Source organism: Arvicanthis niloticus, chromosome 6, assembly GCF_011762505.2.
Source record: "Arvicanthis niloticus isolate mArvNil1 chromosome 6, mArvNil1.pat.X, whole genome shotgun sequence".
Classification (NCBI taxonomy): domain Eukaryota; kingdom Metazoa; phylum Chordata; class Mammalia; order Rodentia; family Muridae; genus Arvicanthis; species Arvicanthis niloticus.
The window spans coordinates 15946811-15974041 of record NC_047663.1 but is presented as its reverse complement, the minus strand read 5'-3'; the positions used below and the strand labels follow the sequence as shown (position 1 = coordinate 15974041).

General features: G+C 41.7%; 1 protein-coding gene across 2 annotated transcripts in view; it reads right to left on the bottom strand.

The window, feature by feature from the left end:
* Ern1 (endoplasmic reticulum to nucleus signaling 1) overlaps window positions 1-27231 on the bottom strand; it is a 91725-nt gene that overhangs the window by 51912 nt on the left and 12582 nt on the right. For both annotated transcript variants that reach the window (XM_034505933.2, XM_076935599.1), the window contains one exon: window positions 11689-11809. In XM_034505933.2, the coding sequence (XP_034361824.1) occupies window positions 11689-11809 (121 nt within the window). Of the gene's footprint in view, window positions 1-11688; window positions 11810-27231 lie in introns of those variants that run through there.

The following is a 27231-nucleotide window of genomic DNA, read 5'->3' as shown; positions in this document are numbered from 1 at the left end:
AGAAAGCTCACATATATTTAATGGCTAACCAGAGAGTGCGCCTCGGAGTGGCTGCTGCCCAAGCCGTTGCCCTCTTAATACACATGGAACAATGTAGTCTGCAGAATGAAAGGCAATCAATCAGTAAGTTGGATTACTGCAGGTAGAATGTAGCCAAACTTTCCTAATGAAAAGGATAATCCCACGTGAACATCTACGTAATACAAGTTCAAAGCAGTTGCCCAGGCACACAGCTGTTTATTCATCCATGTTAAAAATTACTTAAATTTATGGATAAGATGATGTGGCATTTGCTTCAAAATAAAAAGAGGAGGGGGCAGATGGTCATGTGTTGACTGACCTCACTGCAGCTGGGCACTGGCTACATGAGGCTCTCTTGATGCTGTTCCCTTTAATTCTGCATATACACACATACTAATGTATATATCTTTTCTAAAATGAAAAGATTAGAAACAAAAACAAAAAAGGCTAAAAAAAAAAAAAAAAAAAAAAAAAAAACTATTTCAGGAATTCTTTCCTATAAGCTGGAAGCAAAGGCATTCTTACCCCCACCTGTAAGATACCTTTGGAGGTCTGATCCTCCAGTACCCCAGGGCAATTGCATTCCAGAGACACCCTACCCCCACCCCAGACTTCCCTAGTAGGAGCTGGTCAGGCTGGTATGCTGTAGGAGAGGATTGGAGGGGGACAACACAACTTGGCTAAAGAGAAAAGGGGCTTTAAAGAAGTCAAAATGAACTTAACTGTTTCAGACCATAGTTGATGATGAACAGCTTTCTCTAGAGGTGGCTCTAGGCAGACTTCTTCCATCCATATAGCAAGAAGTAAGAACCTTTGATTATAGACCCTTTGAGAACACACAGCTCACTTAACTGCTGTTCAAAGAGCCTTGAAAGATCATCCTCTTCCCTACCCCAGAAGAACACCAATATTTCTGGAACACTCCACTTCTCCCGGGTATGCAAGTACACATGGGCAAAGCACAGGTTGTACTGCCTTCCTACACTCTCACCTTCCAACCTCTATCAGGCTCCAAATAGAACCACTGAAGCCAGCTTACTCTCTGACTAGAGACTTCTCCAGGACAACCTAAATGCTATAACATTTGGTCAGACACCCTTTTAAGTATCGCCAAGTGATCTGAAATGTTATGGACTGGTTCTTTCAAAAGGCATTTCAGAACTATAGAGATCAGAGATGAAGTCCCAAATGCTTTGAAACACCCCCCCCACACACACACACACACACTTTTTTTCCCTCCCTTACTCCTTTGCCCTTTTTCTTTCTCTAGAAGAAAGAGAAAAATCCAACTAGTAATTATCTGTTACAATTTATCACATGCATCTCAAAAACAAATACTGGGCATCTACTATCAATTTAGTTCTGCTAAGTGCTTTATGGGATAAAGGGAAAACACTGGTTTGGGAGGTATTTAACTATGACATGGTACATGTGATTTTCCAAGTATATACCATATGACATAGGATCCCCTAGGTGTGAGCTAAGATATTCAACACACAAACACATACATACACACACACACACACACACACACACACACACACACACACACACCTACCTTCATAGAGGAAGTAGGACCACAGCATGGGGGTGACAGGAAAAAGTGAGTTAAAAACCACAAGCCTGGTCAGTGTGGTGTGTTCCTGATGAGACAGAACAAAAGCCAGACTGCTAGCAGAGACACCATAGACAAGAAAGTACAGAAAGCCTCAGAAGAGGGACATATGCACCAAGACCAAACTAGAAGCTTCTAAGGTTAAGAAAGTGGGATGAGTAGCAGGCAGGCATCAGAAGGAAGGAAAGTGGAGAAGGAATCACAACATAGGGGAGACTGTAACAGCTCAATGAAAACAGGTCTAAACCAGCGTGAGAGTCCTGACCAAAAGAGTAAAAGAGTAAAAGATGACATGAGATTTTAACTCTAGCAGAGAAGACAACAATGAAACAAGAAGGGCGTGGTCTGAATGCAATAAACAGTTGCTATTTCCTCAGAAATGAACTTAAATGTCCTAACACTGTTTTCTGATATAAAATACTGGAATAAATAGTCATTTGTGTTTCTTTAACTCAAAACTGAATTTCATGCATCCAAGCAAGCTAATTAGGGAACTACTTCTCCCCAGAGGAAAGGTGCTTGCTTAATCTAAGCCCTGTGCTCCTTAAAGTTGTCAAGTTTATATTAAAGTAGAAAGTCTTAAATGCCCCTCAAAGTCTAGCTTTCATGGGGAAAGAATTTTAGAATAAATGTCTAATCAAAAGGTCCTCATGTTCTAAATCTTATCACATCTGGGAAACGGCAGAACAAGTTGTCCTCATGGAGAACTAGTGCATGTCACAGTGTCATGTTAGACAAGGACAATCATTCAGAAATATCCAAGCAATCGGGAAAATGGCCCAAATTTGCAGCAGCTAAATTCTATAATCTATTCATCTCATCTCAGCAACAGTAATTCAAGCCAGGTGTTACCATCAATCATGAAGGAACTGAAAAGATTGCACACCCAAGTGCCTTCTAGGATGCCACAACTTAACAGAAGCAACAGAGGTGGGAGGGAGGTGACATCAAGCCACAGATACCCAAAGGCAAGAATAAACAGATTACAGTTACAGCCAAAAAGCATTTTATTCATATGCTTCCAAAATCATTAACTATGCTATACCAAAACAGATGGCTAAGTATATATGTTAGAGCCCAGATAACTGCTATTATTGATAGGTATTTGCTAGCAAGAGAAATATCCAATGTAAGGCACTACATTTTGAAGTGTGTCCCATCAGGAAAGGAAGTAAGTCGGGTATAAAATGAACAAGGTTGGTTGTACACAAGTTGGTAGTTATTGAAGCTAACAGGCAAGTACATGGTATCCTACAGAGTATGTTTGTGTTGGAAAATGTTCAAAAACATTTCACATGGGGTTAGGGATTTAGCACAGTGGGAGGATACTTGTCTAACAAGCCCAAGGTCTAGGATTTTGTCCCCAGTATGTCCCCCTTCTCCCCAAATCTTTCATATTAAAAAGTAAAATCCAGAGCTAGAAAAATGATGAGTGGATAAAGCACTTACTATGCAAGTGTTCAGATTACTAGCACCCATAAAAAAAGCTGTCTCTAATCCCAGTACTAGGGGAGCTGAAACAGGGTATTCACAGGGCAAGCTGGGTAGCTAGATGAGCTACACTTTCAAGTACCAGTTTTATCAAGAGATTCAGACTCAGTAAATAAGGTGAAGATTCATTAAAAAAGACATCTAGTATCACTCTCTGGCCTCCACACACCACACATATCCATATACACCACACACACACATATGTGTGTGCACGTATACCACACAATTTTAAAAAATTAAAATACTAGGCCCGTGAAAAAGCTGAGCTTAGCATTAAGGGAGGAAAGAGGTCAGAAACAGATGGATTCCAGAGGCTTGTAGGCCACTTAGCCAGTCCTACCTAACTAGTAAGATCCAGGTTCAGAAAGTGGAGAAATTACTGTGGAAGACATCTTGAAGTCAACATCTGACCTCTACACATGTACACACATGAGTGAGAGCATACAAGTGCACACATAGGTGCACACACGGGTGCAGAGAGAGAGAGAGAGAGAGAGAGAGAGAGAGAGAGAGAGAGAGAGACAGACAGACAGACAGACAGACAGACAAAGATAGAGAGCTGGGCCTGATGGCACATACCTGTAATTCTAACTCTCAAGAGGCTGAGGCAGCAAAATCGAAAGTTCAAGTACTGCAGGGTCTACAAAATGAGATCAAGACCAGCCTGGACAATTAGTGAGATACCATCTCAAAAGAAAAAGAAAGCATAAAAGGAGCTGGAGATACAGCTTACTGGTAGAGTACTTGCCAAGGATGCATGAGGATCTGGTACCAATCCTTAGAACCACCGAAAAGATAGAGAACCCAATGCATTTCTGAAATAAAAGGCTTTGTCATGCCAGGTATTTTGTGGTGCACACCTTTAATCCCAGCACTTGGGAGGCAGAAGCAGGTAGGTCTCTTGTGAGTTCCAGGCCAGTTTGGTCTACAGAGTGAGCTCTGGGACAGGCAGAACTACACAGAGAAACCCTGTCTCAAAAAATAAACAAAACCAACCAAACAAAAAGCTTTGTCATAATCCCCTCATGTCAGACTTAATTTTAATCCTCCACAGACACTGAGAAGAAATAAACACCTTTCTTGTACTTGAGCAGTGAGGTAGAAAGGAAGAGGATACGTATGTATCATCCAAAACCTGGGAATTCCTTAAGAAACAGAACCACTAAGATGTCATCATCACATTTCAAAATTTCCCCATCTAATGCTCTATCACTCTTTTGCAGATCTCTGACTGTTCCTCAAAATACACACTGAACCCAACAGATACTACAAAAGGCACAAAAAGCTGTGTGAAACTCAAGAAACCAGAACTGTCTGTCACCACAGTGGTACAAGTGTCAGGGACAGATGCATGCAAGGAGGCAAAGTAGTAAGTCCCACATACTTCCAAGGACTCCCAAAAGACACTTGGTCAGAAGGGTCCTGGGAACCAAGTTGGCATTAAATGCCTTAGATATTAACTGAGCCCTTCAGTGGTTAAGAGGCCCCGTCAAGGAAGAGAAATCTGGCAAGAAGACAAAACCCTAGCATAAGCTGGAAGTCTTCATTTGTTGCAATGAAGAGTCTCAGAGCCCATGTGAGGAAGGGGCTCACTTTGCCTGAAGACTAAGGAGGTGACCTGGCCATGGGGTCTTTGTCCAACAGTATTAAGTCAAGGCTAAGATCGATCTATTGATCTATCGATCTATCGATCTATCGATCTATCGATCTATCTATCTATCTATCTATCTATCTATCTATCTATCTAGGTGGTTTTGCCTACATGTATGTCTATACCACTTTCACAACATCTCTCTAACCCATAAGACCAAAGTCGCTGAGACCTGGTAAGGAGCTCTGTGCCAGTCAAAGGAGTGAGGCTTGAGATGTGAGTGACGAAGCCTGATGGTCTTACAGGCATACTATGAGCTCAGACCTGACCACACGGTCCAGTCCTCTCAGACTAGCTGTGGTACAGTGTCCAAAACTGAAATGATCCCATCAAGGGTGCTCATCTCTCTTTCCTCTCTTTGTGCATGGGTGATACTCTCTCCACCTGGATATAGGTGGCAAGCACTGGAGGCAGCACAACTGTCCCTGAAGGGTGTGTGTGTGTGTGTGTGTGTGTGTGTGTGAGAGAGAGAGAGAGAGAGAGAGAGAGAGAGAGAGAGAGAGAGAGAGAGAATATCTAATGGCAGTATGACAGGCAAATGGGAGGCTATCACAAGCAAGAGACAGGGAGGAATCAGTATGGTGGTCAGCAGACAGCCACACGAATCTAAGAGGTAGATGACACAAGCGTGGCTATGACCTGGAACTGGGGACTGAGAGGAGTGGCAGTCAGATTTGGAAGGTACTTCCTGAATCTGCACAACAGGACCTGATGGCCATCTGAACAGTAAGAGGATGGCAGAGAGCATTACTGCATAACTGTCAGCATAGGAAAAGGTACAGAAAAAAGCATTAATTTAGAATAGGAAATTTATGTGGTTGTGTAAGTCTGTCTTCAAATTTCTTTTCTTTTTTGGTTTTTCGAGACAGGGTTTCTCTGTGTAGTCCTGGTTGTCCTGTGACTCACTTTGTAGACCAGGCTGGCCTCGAACTCAGAAATCCTCCTGCCTCTGCCTCCCAAGTGCTGGGATTAAAGGCGTGCGCCACCACCGCCTGGCTTCAAATTTCAATTAAGTAATTTTGTTCTAACCCCTCCTGAGAATCTCCAATATTAACCAGTCGCAGGACACCAAAAGAGTCTGGCTGAAAGAGCAGCCATGTGCATGCTTGGCATCTTTTTTATGATTAGTAAGAATTATTCTAAATAAATGTATTTGTATCTACCATTACTGAAAAAGAAATAGAGGGAAATACGGTTGGGCTACTAAACGAGAACTGGAACTCTGATTATTTTATGGAGAGAACAAGGAGCCCCACGCAGTCCTAGGAACACTAAAGAGTTCGTTCAGTTGCAACAGGCCACCTCGAGCTTTGGGGTTTTTGTTTTGTGCTTTTGTTTGTTTGTTTGTTTGTTTGTTTGTTTGTTTTGTTGTTGTTTGTTTGAGACAGGGTTTCTCTGTGTGGCCCCTGGCTATACTAAAATTCACTCAGTAGACCAGGCTGACCTCAAACTCCAGCTGCCTCTGCCAGAGTGCTGGGATTAAAGGAGTGTACCACTAGCACAGGTGGCCTAACATGAACTTTGTGAAGGTAACGTAGAGCAGAGCTACACACAGCTGGCATCTGGTCTGAAGCTGCAGAAATGGAACTTACACCAGCCTGGTCATTGGGGAGATTTCAGAGGCAGATGAAGATTGCTACAGCATAAAACCAGGCCTGAGAAGACTACATCTAAAGCAAAATGTCACAATGCACCTTAGTGCCCAAAACACAGAAGCCTTGTTCTTTTCTGCTAGGTATATATAATTCTCCACTTTGGCAAAAGACACTTTTATTACTGGAAATAGCAACATGTGTTTGGTTGAGAGCAACTGTACCTGCCAAAAATCAGTGTGGATCTGGGGGAATATTTGTAGGTTTTTGGCTCCTAAAAAAAGTAAACAGGAAACAATGAAATGGAATCCCAGATAGCCCCAAATATGTATCTGGAAAACACCAGTTTGATGGGTAAAGGCTTGTGCTTGCTTTCACAGGTTTCTTCCACTGTCTCAGGCCCAAGCCAGGATCTTGCTGCCTAGAATCTCAACTCCTCCCTAGGCCCATCACTCAGCCTCACTCTACACAGCACCTGCTCATCCTCAAATTGGAGGACAGCTGTAGGCACGTTTTTGTACTCTGTAAAGTTTAGCCTTGTATTTACTCAAATGCTGATTTCTCTGCCCTCATATTTTATTTCAATCCAGGCAAGGCATTGTAATGCGTATACCAAGAATCTCTTATCTCAAGTTTGTGTGAACAATTCTTACCATTTATACTCTGCCTTGTCAATAAATGCTGATTACCCAGTGGCTGGACAGAATAGAAAGCAGGATGTTCACCGGCCAGGGGGGAGGAAGGAAGAGGAAGAGAAAGAGACAGAGAGACACACAGAGAGACAGAGACATGGAGAGACTGAGGTCAGCAAGGAGGATGGAGGATTTGGAGCCATGAGGAAGAGGTCGTTGGGAAGAGATCATGGAAACACACCCAAAGAGCCAGAGCAATAATAATATGCAAGTATCATGGGGTGGGGCTGGGAGGTAGCCGGATTAGCATAGAAAGTTAGATAGATCATTTAGCTGGTCAGCTATTGAAGTGCAGTTTTAAATAAATCTGCAGTTTCTCTATGTAGTTACTGGGGACTAGAACAAGGAAATACAGCTGTCAGATTAAATCATTTGTTATACTTATATTAAAGATTCATTTATAGATAAAAGGTACCTTAGTCTGCTTGAACATCAAAACATCAGACTAAGGCACTTAAAGCAATTGACAATTATTTTTCATAGTTCTGGATGCTGGAATTCTGAGACCAGAATGCTAACTAGCATGGCTTGGCTCTTGATCAGGAAATCTCTTCATGGCTAGAGACATCTTCTCATTGTGCCCTCACATGACAGAGAGAAAGAACACAGACAGACAGGTCTGTCCTGTTCTCACAAGGACACTAATGCAAGTGTGGAGTCTCACCCTTATGCTATTCCTGAAGTCCCCACAGTCACCCTTATACTGGAGTGTAAGGAGCCAAATTGTGGCGTTGGCAGGAACACATTCTGTTTGTAATACCTAGGCATGTCACTCCTATGCTTGGATTCTTCCATTTCTTTCAATGTCCTTCCATGGCCACCAAGCCCTACACTAGCACTAGCATTCTTTGTGTGTGTGTGTTGGGGGGGGGGGGGGTTATGTAGTTCGATAGGGAGTACTCAGAGATCTGTGAGCACATTTCCTGATGCCCACAGGGACTGGGGCCAGAGATGCCAGGTAGGTCCATTTGTTTGGTTTTGTTTGGTTTGTTGTTGTTGTTCTTGTTTAAGACAGGAGCTCTCTACATAGCCCTAGCTGTCCTGGAACTCACTATGTAGACCAGGCTGGCCTTGAACTCACAGAGATCTGCCTGCCCCTATCTCCCAAATACTGGGATGTAATATTTGTCTAAAATGTCAGTACTAAGGAGTCTAAGTGAAAAGAATCATAAATTTGAGGCCAACCTGAGCTATACGGCCCAGCCTATATAGCTATGCAGCAAGATTGTATTTCAATTTTTAAAAATTATTTTCCTATTTTTCAGTTTTAATTACCAATTGTAAAACTATGTAAGCCACTACCTATAAATTTTGTTTTAGGAAAGCAAAAGGATGCCTTTCTAGTAAATCATATAAAGGCAGAACAGGGTCCCTTATATCCTGTTTGGCCCCCAAATCTCTCCAAGCTCAGCATACCTCCACCTGCTCTGCTCCTGCCACAGCCATCCATTCCAATGCTCTTCAGTCGAGGAAATACCTACCCTTACCTAGTATTTTAGTTCCTTTTCTCATTGCTATGACAAAATACCAAACAGGAGTAACTTAAGAGGGAATAGATTAATTTGGCTCACAAGGTTGGTTTTGTTTTGTTTTACTTTATGTGGCATGGGCATGCCTGGTGCTGTGAAATCTAGAAAAGAATTGCTGGATACCTTGGAATTAGAATTACAGACCATTGTGAGCTACCATACAGATGCTGAGAATCAAACCCAGATGAGAAAGTAAGTTCCAGCTATAAGCCTCAGGGCTCATCCCCAGGGCCTTACTTCCAACAGCCAGGCCTTACTCTTCTAAGTTTCCACGACCTCCCAAAAGAGTACCACCAGCTATGGACATGAGCCTGTGGGAGCTAATCTCAAACTCAAACAATACCACTCCATCATATGTCTCAAATGACTCGTTCTCTGTGGGGCCTGTTGAAAAGTGGAGTCCCTCAAACCCACCCCGGCCTAGCTGACCCTCTTTCCTGCTCTGGTTCCTCCACGGCTCTTTTCAGCACAGATTTCTTTTCTGACTGTGTCCCTACTACAACCAAAACTCTGAGCTTAGGCAAGGGAGGTTTTTTTTTTCTCCTGTTTTTTTCCCCATGATGTATCTTCAGGGTCTATGATAATTCTTATGAACTATAGGACATCTATAACTTCATAATAGAGTTGTATATTAATAGTTTAGATATGCCAATTTTGAAATATTTAGTTATAACCATAAGAGTAAAATTATATTTCCAACTCACAGTATCAATGTATTACTATCATTATACTGAAATAAATTGGAGCTACTGGTACCCAGGAATCAATTTAATTTTAAAATGTAGTTCTGCTGGGTTTGGTAATATACATCTATAATCCTGTCACTTAAAAAGTGGAGAGAGAAAATCAAGAGTTCTAGGTCATCCTTGGCTACACATGGAGTTTGAGGTCAGTCTAGGCTACAGGAAGCCCTGTCTCAAACAAAAACAATAACAAAACCACAACAACCTCTCCACAGTTCATTCTTAGCAATGAGATCTACAACATGGTGGATATCACTTTAAGTGATTAGATTGTTAAGTAAGTATCACTAACCCATTCTTAGCTGTCATAACAGTTCCTGTCTGCTGGGCAGTGGTGGCAGACTCCTTTAATCCCAGCACTCAGGAGGCAGAGGCAGGTGGATGTCAGAGTTTGAGGCCAGCCTGGTCTACAGACTGAGTTTCAGGAGAGCTAAGGCCACAGAGAAACCCTGTCCTCAAAAAACAAAAAAACAACAACAAAAAAATAATAACAAAATAATAACAATTGCTATCTGAGCTCCTTACTTAGTGCTAGGCCCTACCAGATTCTACCTGTGGCCTCTCCTACTCTGTTCTCAGCTGTCTTCCTACACAGCTACTTACTGCTGGATTAATCCAAAAGGCTTCACTCACCTGTTCAAACATGCTAATAGCTCCCAATTTCCTGTTTAATCAACAAGGGCCCAACATACCCTGTGGCTCTCCCACTCTCTACCTCCAGTGTATCCATGCACCCGCCCTTTCACTGACCCTGCAACCCTCTTTTTCTGTCTCAGGCCTCAGTCCCAATGACCGTCCCCAACTCCACGCCAGCCACAGCCCACCTCTGAAATCGTCACTCACCAGTATCCTGTGCCCAGATCAACAGCACATTGCCAGAACCTTCCTTGAGCTGTAACAGAACCTTGTTCTATACCGAAGCTCTGTCTTTGATCCCTATCAAACTATAGGTGCAAACTGGAGGACAAGGTCTTTTTTTTATTGTCCCAAACAGTATCATTCCCAGGCTAAGGTTCTATTAATACACATTAATTTTAATTAAAAACCTATTTCATCTCTAAGCCACAGGGACAGACAGACTGATCGATGCATTTGAGAAGTAACAGACAAGACAAGCCCCAGTTGTGCTGGATACAACCAAAGCTACTTATAAAATAAATACCTGTGTGCAGGGAACAGGGCAAGAACAGAGTGGCTCAAGTGGCAAAGGTGTCTTGCTTTGAGACACTAAATGTAAGGACAGGCCTCCAAAATTCAATGGCCAAATATTTCTCCCAGTTTTTTGTGACTTGATGGTTCTCAGTTTTGAAATTTAAAAAATTCTACTTTCATTATAAAACACTTAAAGGCTAAACACTTGACCATGAAGGAAAGACCGTCACATGCATCCTCAGAGCCTACAACACAAAGAAGGCACTGAGAATGCTCTTTCGGCCACTCACTTCTCATGGTGCTGGCTCTTTGGGTGCCTTAAAGGTCTTGCTGCTTGCTCCATACAGGTTCCGAACAGGTGGGGCAGGATGCCCAAAGAACCTAAGCTGGCCTTTGCTATGGATAGGAAGTGGGTTTACTGCAGTACTGACAGAATGATATCTGACCTTCTGACATAATGACACTATTTTTCCATCTGGAAGACTGCTTAACAAAGGGAAATTAATGCTGTGCTCATGAAAATAATAAACCATGGAGACGTGATAAAAGAGAACACAGCAGTCAGGTCTGAATTTAGACCGAGTTAAGAGTTGCTAATGGACAGGATAACAGAGAAGGCACTGAAGCCCCTGAATTTGAGATGTGCACAGCTTTGTATGGAATAAGCACTTTGGAAATTAAATACAATGAATTTTCCAAGATGGATAGCAAGATGGACACATAAGAGTTAAGTGAGAAACAAGCCTCATTTCAATAGCTCAGTTGACGTGCTTAGGTTGGGTGGATGTCAAATCTTACAGGCTCTGGTTATTTCAGGCTCTGAAAAAGCAAGTGAGTAATTTGAATGGTTGAGAAGATATCTTCTTGTAATTATGATTACAAGACTCTAAGCATTAGAACTTAACAAATCTTCTGCAGCGGGTCTTCAGAAAGCCCAAGCAGCCAGAGCTATTAATAGAAAAGCCTTGAGCTATTCAAAGTCAATACAGAAGCAATGAAGCATAAGAGATAAGATAGTTTCTTCATCTGCTGCATTCAGTGGTCATAACAGTTCAAGCTTTAAATTCACCCTCTTTTGAGTACAAGTCCTTTTCCTCTTTTTACCTCATTCTCCAGTTTTATTTTATTAAACAACATATTACCATTTTCCATTGGAATATGTTTACTTGAGTTCTGTGTCACTCAAAAACAATCCGAATTACCTTCTTTTAAAGTCCACTTGATGGAGCCCGTCCTCTTGCTGACAGCATGCAAACTTCCATCCAGGGTTGAAACAAACAACAAGGTTTCAGGCAGTGTTACTGTGCTGGTTCTTCCAAAACTCTGCAATGAGATAGAGTATCTTCCTGTCAATCCACTCCTTCACCCTGGGCAAGTATAATCACAAACTCCTGCCCTCAAAATCATCCTTCACATGACCATCCATCTTCCAGATGAAGAAACCAAGGTTGGAAAACCTATGTTCTCACCCAAGAGCACATCTCCAGACAAGAGCTGAGTCAACTTTATTCTAAGTGTTGGTCCTTCCCACAGATGGACAGGTCTACACATTAACATGACAAAAAAAAATCTGAAACAGCCATTGGCAGCTGCCCCTGAGAATGGGGGGGGGGGGGGGTCAGGATGGTTAGCTCTCTGTCTTCCTTTTCTTGGGTCTTTTTTTCTCTGTAAAACTTTGGCATGTTATAAGAATCCTTAATAAAAAAGAATAACAACTACTCATATGCCAGGAGATTTTTTTTTAAGCGAAGAATTAGAGGAACACATTTAAAGTAAAATAGGAAATCAGCCTGTATTATATAAAATAGTATATATGCTAAAATGTCAAGATTCTTGGTCTAGAGAGATGGCTCAGCAGTTGAGAGCATTCTCTGCTTCCAGGGGACCCTAGCTCAACTCCCAGCAGCTATGTTAGGTGCTTCTAATCCAGTCCCAGAGGCTCTGATGTCCTCTCTTCTGAAGCCCATGGGCTCCCACACTATGTGGCATACATATACATACATTTATGTAAATACATTTTTAAAAAAACTGAAGAACAATACACTTCAAAAACTGTCAAGATTCCAATATAAACTGTAAATTGAAGTTACTGTTATTGAGGAAGTTGATAGAAAGACTAACTCCAAACTTTTCTTCACAATCAAAATACACTTTAAACCCTATCTTTCAATAAATTATGAAACGTTATTCAACAAATTATGAAAATGGAGGGCCAGATGTGGTGGCTTGTGCCTATGGTCTCAGAACTGTAGAGGAGAATACAAGAGGATTATGATCTGCTCGGGCTACATAGCCAGGACCCTGTCTCAAAACAATAATAAGATTTAAATTTTTTTTTTATTTATAGATTCTTTTTAAAAAATTTTTATGTGTAGGAGTGTTTTGCCTAAATGTACGTAAGTGTACCACATGGAGGCCTGGTGTCTGCAGAGGCCAGCACAAGACATCAAATCCTGGAACTGGAGTTACAGACGGATGTGAATTTGAGTGCTGGAATCCCAATTTGTCTTCTACAAAAGCAGACAATACTCTTAGCTGCTGAGCCATTTCTCCAGTCCCCAAGATAAAAATACTAAAACAGAATATTTTAGGGCTGGGAACATAGCTCACAGGTACAACAGTTGTGTAAAGTTCCCAGTTCAATTCCTAGTAGTAAAACATGAGATTTAAAAAAAATTTTTCCCTTGTTTCAGTGTGTGTGCACTCGCCCATGCACACACACACTTCACACACTTGTTCCTCTCCTCCCTCAAATGGCCCTTTAAGAAAGTATAAGTGCCTCAAATTTTAGGTACATGTTTCAATTTCTTTACCCTAAAGAAAAAGTTCCTGATACAGAAAAATATTTGGGCACAGTGACACTATGTGTATTTTTTTAATTGGATATTTTATTTATTTACATTTCAGATGCCACTAAGTGTTTTTTAATAGACTCACTTCTCTAATATTTAATAAGCTGAAACAAACTGAAACATAGCTTACAAACGTTACATATGTTGTCATCACAGACCTTAAAAGAAATCTATGATAAAAAAAAATCTATGACAAAAAAAATGCTCATATACATTAGCCAGTGAAAAACTATAGAACCTAAACCTTGGTGTGCACTGTGGAGTCTGCATGTCCTCTGGTTTTACTAGGATGTATACCTTCACCACAGTGTTTCCACAGGAGCGTCACAAGTAGTCACATATATGTCAGTTGATAGTTTCCTAGAGAAAGCTGCCCTGTTGAGATGGGCCCCAGTCAACTGTGCCATGCTTTTGTAAATGGCTTTTCTTTTTCACTAAGGTACCCCACAAAGTATCTAGTTCTAGTGTATGTATGTTTGGGGTGAGAGAGTCTTAAATATAAGCAGGTCAACAATGCTTGCTCAAACTGTAACATTTGAATTTTGGTATAAGCATTCTTTTTAGAATATGAGTTAAAAACGAAAGGATTGGGCAGTTACTTATGAATGGGAGCCTGACCCCAGAATGGTCACTCTCTTAAAAACCTTAGGATAGGAGGGTAGCCTGAGATGGCAGGACAAGCTCTCCAGGCCCTGTATTCCTTTTTCATGGGGAGATCCACAGGTGGCAAGCAGTGGGAGTGATGTTGGGAGCAGCTGCCAGAACTTGGCTCATCCCCTGCAGTCCTGGCCTGGAGGGCAGGAGGTGGTTTGATATGGCCCAGCCTTCTTTCTGGAAGGGGAGAAAGAACCAATCTGCTACCTGGTGGATCTGTTATCTGTGCAGGACCTCAAGTTTGAGGATGAAGAGCCAGTTTTTAATTCTACCTGAGGAACCCGGAAATAAGACTAAGAGAGAAACCACAGAAACCTCAAGGGTGGTACCTATCCTATCTGACAATCCAAAGGTCACTGTTTGGGAATGGTTGAAATCATTTTAGCTCACAAGGTCCAGAGGGTAATAAGCTACAAGTGGATTTACCTTCCCCTGACATGAGAAAACTGCATGGCCCAGAGCAAACAGATATCACAGGAATAACCACTTTGTAAAACCAGTCTTGGAACCCATGTAGGAACTGAATCCAGCTGGCTGAAGTAGAAAATAATAGCCGGGCGGTGGTGGTGCATGCCTTTAATCCCAGCACCTGGGAGGCAGAGGCAGGTGGATTTCTGAGTTTGAGGCCAGCCTGGTCTACAGAGTGAGTTCCAGGACAGCCAGGACTACAAAGAGAAACCCTGTCTCGAAAACCCAATAATAATAATAATAATAATAATAATAATAATAACAACAACAACAACAACAACTTGGTAGAGTTTTGTAGCTTTTAACCATATGGAAAAAGCTGAATGAGAGAAAGAGAAAAGGAAGCCTGAGGAGAAATTCTGTTCAAAGACAGACAGAGAATGCCTGCCCTCCATCGTTCCCTGGACCTCACCAAGAAGAGCTTTCCTTAAGCTCAAAGACACTTCTGCCCTTAAAACAAAGTCCTATTTGTGTAAATTTGTTGCAATTAGGTTTCTGGTACTAATACCAAATAGTGCATTCCCTCTCCCGCCTACTTCTATTTAAAAAAAAAAAAAAAAGTGAGTGGTGAATCTTAAGAGAGGGCTGGCAGGTAAGAGCACATGCTGTTCTCAAAGAGGACTGAGGTTCAGGTCCCAGAACCTATGTGGCAGCTTACAACCTTCTATAACTCCATTCCCAAGGGATTTAGTGTTCTCTTCTGGCCTCTGTGGCACCAGTACCCATGCAGTATATATACATACATTCAGGCAAACCCTCATACACAGAGGTAAAGGTTTCTTTGCCACCAAGTCTGAAGACCTGAGTTCAATTTCCAGTATCTACAGAGTGGAGAGAGCTGCTCCTGCGAGCTGTCCTCTGACTTCCACATATGGTACATAGGAAAAAAAACAAGACAAAACAAAACTTAATTTAAACACACACACACACACACACACACACACACACGCTGGCCAATGCCTTTAATCCTATCACTGGCAGGGGCAGGGCGGGGAGTGGAGTAAAGGAAGGCAGATCTCAGTCTAAAGCCAGCCTGATTTACAGAGCCAGTCCCAGGACAGCAAGAGCTAAAACAGAGAAACCATGTCTTGAAAAAACAAAAGACAACAAACAAAACAAACAAAACAATAACAACCTACCGAGAAAAAATAAGATATTACAATATTATAGCACTATTATTTTCTCCTTTATTTTCTGAATTTATAATAATATGATCATATAATTTGCAACAAGTCTTTCATAAACTAGAAAGAAAACATACAAGTTTGCAGGTGAGGGAGAAGCTTACATTTACCAACACTGATACAAGCACCTGAGTTCAGGGGACACACTTTCAATTTCAGGATATCAGGCAACTCTACCTTTGATTATTAGTAGTCACCAAAAGCAACAAGGCTTAGAGAGGCAAAAGTCTCTCAATCAGATCATGAGCATCTGATAATAAGAGAGTCATCACAATTTATTACTGAAACATATCACAGCACAGAAAATGCCCCAGATAGCTCATCACAGTCGTAGAATTTAAAACACTCCACAGGGCTGGAGAGGTGGCCCAGCAGGAAACAGCATCTCTTCCAGAGGTTCTGGGTTCAATTCCCAGCAACTACATGGTAGCTTATGACAATCTATAACAGAATCTGATGCCTTCTCCTAACATGCATGAAAACAGAGCACTCTTATATGTAAATAAATAAATCTTAAAATAGAACATCGATGCTCCTTTACTACTATTGTGGAGACAAAAGCCACCCACCTTTGAATATCTTAAAAACACAGGAAAAGCAATTGTCTGTGGTTGACTGGTGAACCAAAATAAACCTCTCATTATACAACTAGCATAATCTTCTAAAAATCTCAAAAAACTACCAGGTTTGGAGAGAAGATGGATTAGTACCAGGGCTCTAGCCCAATTACATGTCCACAGGACCTCACAGCCCTTGCCAAGTTTGGCAAGTTTTGCTCTTGTTTTTTTTGTTGTTGTTGTTGTTGTTTTGTTTTTTTAATTTTTAATGATAAAAACAAACATATACCTAAAAGCGAAGCTTCTGGAAAAAAACATTCGTTCTTCCCTGTCTTGTATCACTCCTCAAACTTGACCGTGGCCTCCCGCCTGGACTTGCGTTTCAAAGCTGGGTCCCTGAACACTTCCTTGTTGACAACAGTCTTGTCCAAGGGGATATCCACAGAGTGAGTACCTTGTGTGTGGGCATGAGGCGGTTGTAGTTATGAACTTTCACAAAAAGGACTGGATCTTGGATCAATTGGCGATTTTCTTCTTGCCCATGGCAGCTGTCTTTTTGGGGATGGCAGTCAATTCCAGCCACCAGGGCATGGCTTGTAAGGGCAGTCTGAGATGCTATCATAAATGTTCTTCACAATGACGGCTTTGCGTCCAGAGTAGCGTTCAGCCAGGGCCAGCAATACTTTTTCATGAACTTGCCCATTTTGACAGCAAGGAGCAGGCACCAGGCTGTCTGTCTGTCTGTCCATCCCTCCCTCCCTCCCCCCCCCCTATTCCTGAGACAGATAGGATCTCTCTATCTGTCATACTCTCATAAGGTAAGTATGTATTACAAATTTCCTGCTGTTTCAAAACCTCAAGCATAATTTATCTTTCCCTTTGAGATGGGGCTTTACATAGGTCAGGCTGGCTTTAGACTCTCTCTATAACCAATAATGTTCCTTCCATCCCTGGTTTATGTGGTGACAGACTCAAACCTAGGACTTCACGTGTACTAGGGAAACACTATCAACTGAGCTACTCTCCCAGACCTTCAGCAATTTTCTTAAACACGAAAATACCTGTCTCTAAATATAGTTGCTATAACTAACATGAATTAAATATGCTCCTAGATGCCTTTTGTGATACTGATCACAGCCGAGAACTATTTGTACCCGAACACTGAAGAACACTGCTTCATGATAATGAACTCGCCCATTACCTCTGCCTAGCCATTTCAGGCTTTAGTACTTATTTTCTACAACAGATGAAAAACAGGAACAGATCCTACAGCTATATGTGCTAGTTTCCAGAAGACCTGAAAATGGAAAAAGGTCAAACTTACATCTGCTTTATGTTCTCTGGAAACTGATGTCTAAAGCTAATGCATATACTGCATATATACTCCTAGCTTGAAGATGGCTCTGGAAAGTGACCAATAGAGAAACCTGTGGTGGGTTAGAACAACAGGGACGAGTATTCTAGTCTACCATAAAACTGACCATCAACTATTCCCAAAGATCAGGCTCTGTCCAAACAGCCCCTATTGTAAAAGGTGACCACAAATCACTTTGGAAATTCCCAGCCTTTGAAGTAATCTATGCTTGATGCAAACAGTACTGTCCCACTTAAAAGACGGCAGCACAAAGGGGACTGTAATTGCTGTTCCATTTATATAACTCCCCAACATGCACACATCACAACATTCTCTCTCTCTCTCTCTCTCTCTCTCTCTCTCTCTCTCTCTCTCTTTCTCTCTCTCTCTCTCCCCCATTCCACCACCCCCACCCCCCTCGAACCTACAACCAACCAGCCATGAACAATCAAGCTGCCTTCTCAGGGCTTAACTCTCCTAGTCAGCTTGTTCCAGAGGTGAAGAGAAAGCAAAGGACTTAAAAGAGTTCATCTGGGGGCTGGAGAGATGCTCAGTGGTTAGAGCACTGGCTGCTCCTCCAGAGAACATAGGTCCAATTCCCAGCACCCAAATGGTGGCTAACAATCATCTGTAACTTCAGTTTCAAGGGATCAGACTCCCTCTTCTGATTTCTCAGGGCACCAGGCACACAAGTGGTACACAGATAAACACACAGGCAAAACACCCATACACATAAAATAATTTTCTTAGAAAAATTAGTTTTCCTTTGGTGGGGTGACGACATAGCCTAGTTAGTAGGTTAGTAGAGTGCTTGTCTAGCATACATGAAGCCCTGTGTTGGATCCATAGTACCTCATAAACCAGACAGTGATGAGTGGCTATTATCCCAACCACCTGGGAAGTAGAGGCCAAAGGTATCCTGGGTCACTGAGGAAGTTCGAGGCCAACCAAGGAACATGAGACTAGCCTCTAAACAAACTAGAAAAAAACAGAGCCCATTTTGGCTCACTGATATATGCACAGTACAGGATTACAGGTAAGACATGAAATAAGTAGGTCAGCGAGACATATCACGTTTCCAAAGTGTTTTATTTTACTACCCAGTTTGGACATATATACTCTTGACAGCAATTAGATCTGCATGTCTCTAAATGAAAAAGAATTAATTTTAAGTGAATGAAAATGTGCTAAAGAATGAGAGTTTATAATTATTAGCTCTAACAGTAATGCTCAGAAGTAGGAAGGGTATGTTCCAAAGGGCAGGCCAGACAAGACCTTGCATGTTTATGCAGCACAGATGGACAGCATGCGGTGGATGACAAAGCAGTAATCGATAACAAATAGGCTCGAGTGTTCTTTCTTTCCTAGATGAAGCCCTGCTATATTAGCACAACTGGTTTTGTTTTGTTTTTTGGATTTTTTTTTTTTTTTTTTTTTTTTGGTTTTTAGGGGCTGGAGAAGTGGTTCCGTAGTTAAGAGTGCCGCCTGCTCCCCCAGAGAAACTGAGCTCAATTTCCAGTACCACATAACAGCTCACAACTGTCTGTAACTCCTGTTCCTAGGGAACAGAAATTTGGAAATTCCCAGCCCTTGAAGGAATCTATGCTTGATGCAAATTGTACTGTCCCACTTATAAGACTGCCGCATAAGAGGACTACAATTGCTGTTCCGTTTATAAAACACCCCAACACACACATACACACACATTCATATTCTCTTTGTCTTTCTCTGTCTCTTTGTCTCCCCCTGCCCTCTTTTTGTAGAGGACTCAGGTTAAGTTCCCAGTACCCACATGATGGTTCACAAACATCTCTAACCTCCAGTTCCAGAGATTCCTACCCCCACTTCTGGCTTCTTCAGTTACCAGGCATACATGTGGTGCACATACATACAGTATTTATACATACATACATATAAAAATAAATCTTTTCCATTAAGCCAGGCAGTGGTGGCGCACACCTTTAATCCCAGCACTTGGGAGGCAGAGACAGGCAGATTTCTGAGTTCGAGGCCAGCCTGGTCTACAGAGTGAGTTCCAGGACAGCCAGGGCTTCACAGAGAAACCATTTCTCCAAAAACAAAAAACAAAAAACAAAAAACAAAAAACAAAAAACAAAAAACAAAACAAACAAAAACAACAACAACAAAAAAAAAAAGTTTTCCATTAAAATAAAGAGAATTCACTGGACACACTGATTTTTTTTCTCTTTAGACAGGGTTTCTCTGTATGGCACTGGCTATCCTAAAACTCACTCTGTAGACCAGGCTAGCCTCAAACTCAGAGATCCACCTGCTTCTGCCTCTGGAGTGCTGAGATTAAAGGTGTTTGCCACCACTGCTAGACCAGATTCACTGATTTTCAAGAATATCAGAAACTTTTCTGGTGTACCACCAAAGACTTCAGTCCTGTAGTGCTTTAAATAAATAAGTAAATAAATAAATGAACTAAGTAAATTAAACACCTATAGAGCATGTCATCCAGCAAGAAGTTCCTCAGAGTAGTGTCCTATAACAGAGGACCTTGATAGGCTTTACAAGATATTTTAAAGAACATTTGTATCTACAATGCTGCTTACACAGTATTACCTCCTATAAGTGTAAACAAAGCCTGGATATTGAAGATTCTAGTTGCTTTATAAAAGTATTAAACAGAATTCAATCATTTTGTCATTTAATCACATTTAAGAGACTGTGCTCAATAAAGGCCAAAACGGCATCAAGAATTCACAACAGTAGGGCTAGAGAGATGGCTCAACAAGTAAAGGGTCCAGACACTGGGCCTGATAACCTGAGTTTGATCTTCAGCACCCACATTAAAAAAAAAAGAACCAATCCCTGTAAGCTGTCCTCTGACTTCCACACACATGCCCAAACATCATTCATATACGCATAATTATGATAAATAAAATACTTTTAAAAATTCACACTAGGTGAGGTGGCACATTCACAACAGCAGCATGAGACAGAAATCAGGGTCTGGTAAAAGTACAAATCTATTACACAAAGCCTTCTCTATGCCAAAGAAAGCCCACATGATCCACAGAGGAAGAAAGCCCAAGAAAAAGGGCTAAATCCTCAAGTAGAAGATCTGCCTTTAGGTAAAGGCCTGCTGCCACAAATACTAAAACATGTATTTTAATCCAATGCTGTTCTCCAACCCCATCTCAAATATCTGATCCAACAGCAAAAAACAGTGCAGAATCAGAACACTGGTGACAGTAAGAGACTTCTCTAGCTTCCTCATGTCTTTTTTTTTTTTTTAAGGTTTCTTTGTTTATTTATTTATATGAGCACACTGTAGCTGTCATCAGACACACCAGATGGTTGTGAGCCACCATGTGGTTGCTGGGAATTGAACTCAGGACCTGTGGAAGAGCAGTCATTGATCTTAACCACTGAGCCATCTCTCCAGCCCCTCATGTCTACTTTTAATGAGCTTCATTATGTCCAGTTTTAAGGATTCCAGAACAATCCTAAATCGTTCCAAATTCTGTCACACTGAGTTTATCTGTACTGTCAGCAATAACCCATCAACCATTCAGTTCCTTCTGGCCAGACCATCACCTGTTCCATTTCCTGACAGAGTTTTAGTAAAGGTAACAATGGCATTTGCTTTGGACAGGAGTCAGGTGTCTCAACTGGGGAGGCAGTAAAGGGCAAGGCCTAACTGAATATACTGTGTGGTTTCCAATGAAACAGCTGAGAGAGTTAAACTAGCATTTGTGGCAATTTTAGGGTGTGGTGTAATTAACCACCACCCAAGACAGTTACAACTCTTCAGTTTAGTTCAGGCTATGCCTCTGCTTTACCAAATAGAAGGCACTTCCTAAGTCCACTTTATTCCTGAGCACAGAGGTGGTTGCTTTCACAACAGATGACTATGTCCCACTAACTAACTGTAGGGCCCAAGGCTCAATCCAAGTTCAGTCATTTGGAGTTCTGCTTGTCTTCGTGGTCCTTCTGCCACGCTGGAGGAGATACACTGTAAGAAAAGTTTCAGGAAACCCTTTACCACATACATTATAGACCAGAAAGCATAGCCTTGTTCTTGGGATGCTCTCAAATCCCCAAGGTGCCTGAGGAGTACTGGAGATCTAGAGCCTTACGGTGTGGCTGTGGCCATTGCTTGTCCACTGTCTTCACTAAAGAGAAATGGCTGCAATTTAGACCTGTAACAATTAAACTGGCCAGGTTTACTTATCCTGATGGAGAGCCAACTCAATCTAGACTAATAAAGAGCTGATTAGACTACAACTTTGTAAGATGCACCAACCTTACATCTATAAAACCAAACTCGTCTTGAACATGGATACTCATGTACAGTTTAACCTGTTATTAGAGTGCTCATGTAGAAACCCCAAAGGGAAAATAAGTCTCAATTACTCAGCAACATTTTCAGTCCTGAGGATAATCTGAAGCTGTTAATTTTGATCTTTATACTTCCCTAGAGATTCCTAGGGGCAGAGGGCGTGGAAAAGGAAGAGGTCAAAGAGAAAGTGGGCAAGTACTCTAGTTAAATTTAAATTATCTACAAACAACTGTGTTTATGACATAATTGCCACCCACACTTGCCAGATGTTGCCAAGCATTATGATAAAAGTTAAACCGCATGAAACACTCTGGCTCAGACACCTAGCCAGACCCCAGCAGAATCCCCAGGTCTGAAATACACTGGCAGGTTATCCACCTCTACCAACTTGTCCACAGCAGCATTTTCCTCTCTCTAGTTAGCTGGATTGATTTAACCATCCATGCAACACAGATCAAACAGCAGGGCTGCTTATGCTCCTGAGATATGTAATTTTTGAGATGAAAGGACCAAAAGATCACTTTCCCAACCCTCTCATTGCACAGGGAAGAAATCGAGGCCCTCGGAGGTGAAGTGACTCGCCCAAGTCACCACAGACAGTTAACCACAGACAGGGCAGGCTCAAGGCTCCACCTCCCAATCTGGTTTTTGCCCACTATCCCTGAGCTATAATTTTACTATTTTAAGTAATAGTTCTCTGAGAGCCATAAGCCTACATTATTTCAGGCCTGAAACTCCCCCTCAGAGCCCTAGTGGGATGGATGAGGATCACCATTCTGCTTTGATATAAGAATTAGATCTTTTGAAGATCATAATATAATTTATAGATTCTCTAAAGATATGTACTGTATCATATAGCACAGCAAATTAGACAAGATAAAGTCTTTTTATCTTTTTGGGTTTTGTAAGGGGGGCGGGGGTTGCTTGCATGGATGTCTATGCCTGGTACCTGAGGAGGCCAGAAGATGGGATTGAAGCCCCTGAAACTGTAGTAATAGATGATTATTAGCCATTATGTAGGTACTAGGAATCGAACCTGGGTCCTCTGGAAGAGCAGCCAAGTGCTGTTACCCAATAAGGCATTTCTCCAGCAGCCAGGGTGAGGTCTTTAAAATAAAATGTTCTAGAAGAAAATTCCTGAGATTCTACTATCCATGTAAGTGGATGGCAGTAATACCACAAAAGCCATAGCCTTAATCATCATAAAAATTTCCTATAGCACATACCAATCCAATCCAGACCTTTTCATAATTTAAAAAAAAAAAGTATGTTTTAGATGACATCAAAATTTACATACTTAAAGTGTACAACTAAGTAGCAGGTAAAGGCACTTTCTTGTCTGAAATCAATCCCATGAACCCACCTACATGATAGGAGAGAACCCAGTCCTCTGAGTTCCAAATGCATGCATGCAGAGGCACGTTTACAGACACAGACGCACATGCATGCACAATTAATTAATTAAAAACTCTTCAAGAACACGAGATATTGTTATTAACTGTAGCCACCATGTTGTAAAGTAAGCCTCCTGAACACCCCAGATCTAATGGTCTATAAAGGTCTCTGTTGTGAGATCATGAGGACACAGTCACTGCTCACTGCTTTGATGAAGCCAGTTACTCTATTAATGTCACTTAATGTCACTGCACATGAGGAAATGCACATTACTAATATGAGACAACTTACTTCAACAGCAAGAATCATGTTAACAATCACAAATTGATGAGCTTCCCAAAGTAAATTGTGCCTTCTGTTTCACTAGAAGGAATAAGATGCTTACACAAAAGGAAAATACAAAACACTGACATTGCTTGAGAAGAAGTTTTATTGCTAGCTGGCTGTGACGGCATATGCCTGTCATCTCAGCACTTGGAAGCTAAAGGAGGGAGGACTGGGAATTCAAATGCAGCTTTGGCAACATTGTGAGTATAAGCAAGCCTGGGCTACATAAGACTTGTCTCTGGGTAGCAGGGCACTGTGGAAATGGTTCAATGGGTAGAGTACTTGCTGCACAAGCATGAGGATCTGAGTTCAGATTCTTAACACCTATGTAAAAGCTCAGTACTGGGGCAGAGACACATGGATCCCGAGGGCTCACTGTCCAGCTAATCTAGCCAAAACAGTAAGTTCCAGGCTCAGTGAAAGATCCTATTTCAAAAAAGATGCTAGAGAAAAAGAAAGGAAGACATTCGATGTTGACATCTGGCTTCCACAAATGCATGCACAGGCAAGTGTGCATACACAGATGAGCACAAACACATGTATATGTCTCTGTCTCTCTCCTTCACCCTCTCTCCCTCCCCCTTCCCCCTTCCCTCTTCCCCTTCTTTTCTCTCTCTCTCTCTCTCTCTCTCTCTCTCTCTCTCTCTCTCTCTCACACACACACACACACACACACACACACACACAAATTATGCCATCAGATTTCCTAATTTCAACATGGGTCTCTCATATATTCGGACAGAGACAGGTAAGCATAAAATCTGCTTGGAGGACTATGTTGAACAACCAAATCTACAGACCTGTGGCTTTTAAATGGAGAAATGAAAGAAAAAGCCAGAGGAACCAGCTGGCATGGAGTACCCCTGCCTTCTCTAACTTATCAAGGGGTAGAGAGGAAACAGAAGCAGGATGGAGTAACCACAGGGAGACGGCAAGCCTCTAGGCTCAAAAAAGAAGCTATAGGTTCAAAAAGTGTCTTTCCAAACACTAAGGAACAGAATTTGCCCCTGAAAAAGGCAAATGGTTGTCCAGGGCATGGATGGGGGACACACACCCTTCGCAGTACACATTCTCCCATGCACAGGTCCAACTCTCCCAGGAATCTCTCTTCCTGTCATCCTGGTCAGGCTCTGTATACTCTGGAGGTCATCCAGGCTTCTCTACTGCCAACTTCTCGGGTCCTGGGCATCTGCACAGTGAGGCAAGGACACTAAGCTTCTAAGTTTTGTTGTTTTATTTCCCCCTCTTGAAAATTGAGAAATATCAACATCTCTGTAAATGCTGGGAAGGAAAACAAATATTAAGAATTCCAGGGTGGCTGAGGATGTGGCTCAGCTGGTACAGCGCCTCTCTAGCATGCAGGAGGCCGCGAGCAGCATTAGCACCACTCTCTCAAAAATTAATTAATTAAATAGCAAAAAATAAAAAATTTCAAAGCAAGAATTATATAAATGTAACAAAGAATACTTGACAAAGAATATTGGTGGCAGCCAAGGATATCTTCAGAAAGCAAATAAAACTCAAAAACCTGATTATCCACTCTGTCTCAAACAGTGATTACTCCCATCTCTCATGGACAGACATCAGCAGTACAATAGCCTCTACTGCCAGAGAGAAGCTGGGAAGAGGAAGGAAAGAAAAATGTGTTTGTTTTGTGGTGTTTAAGGAAAAGTTCAAGCAGTGAAAAGATTCTTGAAAAGATAATTACCAGACACCACTCCATTTGACATCCTGGGATTGTATTTCAACCATCTAGAAACACTTTATACAATATATCATACCAATTTTTTCTTTTCTTCCTCCTCCATTTTCCCCCACAAGACAGATTTTCTCGGTGTAGCCACTGGCTTTCCTAGAATTTGTTTGCTTTGTAGCCGAGGCTGGCCTTGAACTCAGATCCACCTGCTTCTGCCTCCTGAGTGCTGGGATTAAAAGCATGCGCCACATCTGCTGAGGCTTGGTCTGTAGCTAAGTATTGTAATGCTAAGCGCAGGACCAAGATCAAGTTATTTCTGATTGGTAAATAAAGATGCCTACAGCCTACAGCTGGACAGAACTGAGACAGGTGGTGCTTGGAGGAGAGGTCGGAGGAGACCAGGAGGAGAGAGAGAGGAAGCTGAAGAGAGGAGAAAGACGATGGCTTAAAGGTCAAGAAAATGTGGCCCTGAGGACTGGCCAAATGGAGTTAAGAGCAGTCCAGATGAAACATGGTAAGTAATAACTCGGGGTTATTGATAAATAGGAAAGTAGATTCTAATGTACAGAAAATAGATATCTGCCCAGCTCTTGTGCTGATTAAAGCTTATTGTAAAAATAAAGGTTTTGTGTATGTGTGTGTGTGTCCTTTATCAGGGGAATATAAATGGTTGAAGGGAGGGTAGAAACCCCCAGATTGGGATTAAAAATTTCTACACCACCACCACGCCTGATCATACCATTTTCTGATAATGCTGAACAATTCAAAAGATTAGTACAATGTAGTACAATGTAGACCCTGATCATCATGTTATGGTTGTTAAAAGGCCAGATTCTGGAGCCAGACTACCAGTGAGCAACCTCTGCCTCAGCTTTGTCACCTATAAAATGGGTGAGAAATAATAAAACTCTGAAGCACTTAGAGAAAATTTTAATCAATGAATATATATATATATTTCCACACAAAAACAATTTATAAAAAGCTAATAATAGCCGGGCAGTGGTGGCGCATGCCTTAAATCCCAGTACTTGGGAGGCAGAGGCAGGCGGATTTCTGAGTTTGAGGCCAGCCTGGTCTACAGAGTGAGTTCCAGGACAGCCAGGGCTACACAGAGAAACCCTGTCTCCAACCCCCCCCCCCAAAAAAAAAGCTAATAATAACAAAATACAATAATAATCATTACAAAAGAGATCTGTTCCTGTCTTCAAGGAGTTTACTATCCATTAAAAAGTCAGAGCAGTTGGGGTAGAAAGATGCCTCAGTGGTTGAGAGCACTGACTGCTCTTCCAGAGGACCTGGGTTAAATTCCAAGCACCCACATGGTGGCTCACAATTGTCTGTAACTCTAAGATCTGACACTCTTACACAGACTGCATGCAGGCAAATAGCAATGCACAATAAATGAATGAATGAATGAATGAATGAATGAATGAATGAAATGAATAAACATCAGGTCAGTTTTACAAACAGAAAATGACAAGCTGCTTTGATAAGCACTATGAAAGAGAAAGGAGTCACAGAAGTGTAACAGAAGACGGATTCAGTCTTTTGATGGGGTGAGTTGGGCTTTGAGAGTGAAGACTTCATGTCAAAGGTTTTCTTTAGTTAATATCCACAGAGAGGAAAGGAAGAACTACCTAGGCAGTGGGCAAAGCTTGTGCAGAGGTCATGAGACTGAAAATATTCTGCTGTATTTAAGGACCTCTAGGACCAGTGTGGCTGTAAAGAAAGAGCAGACAGAAAATGTGAACAGATAGGGCTAGAGAAAAAACCTGCACTTAAGAGTGGACCACAAAGGCCGAAATCAACTTGCCACGTCTGGTTGGTTATGTATCTATATATGCCCACCAGGGGCAGCAGGACCGTATGCTGCTATGACACTGGGAAACAGACCTAGAAGGAAAACCCCACTCTTGAAGAGTGAAGAACTCCACACACCAAATGTGATG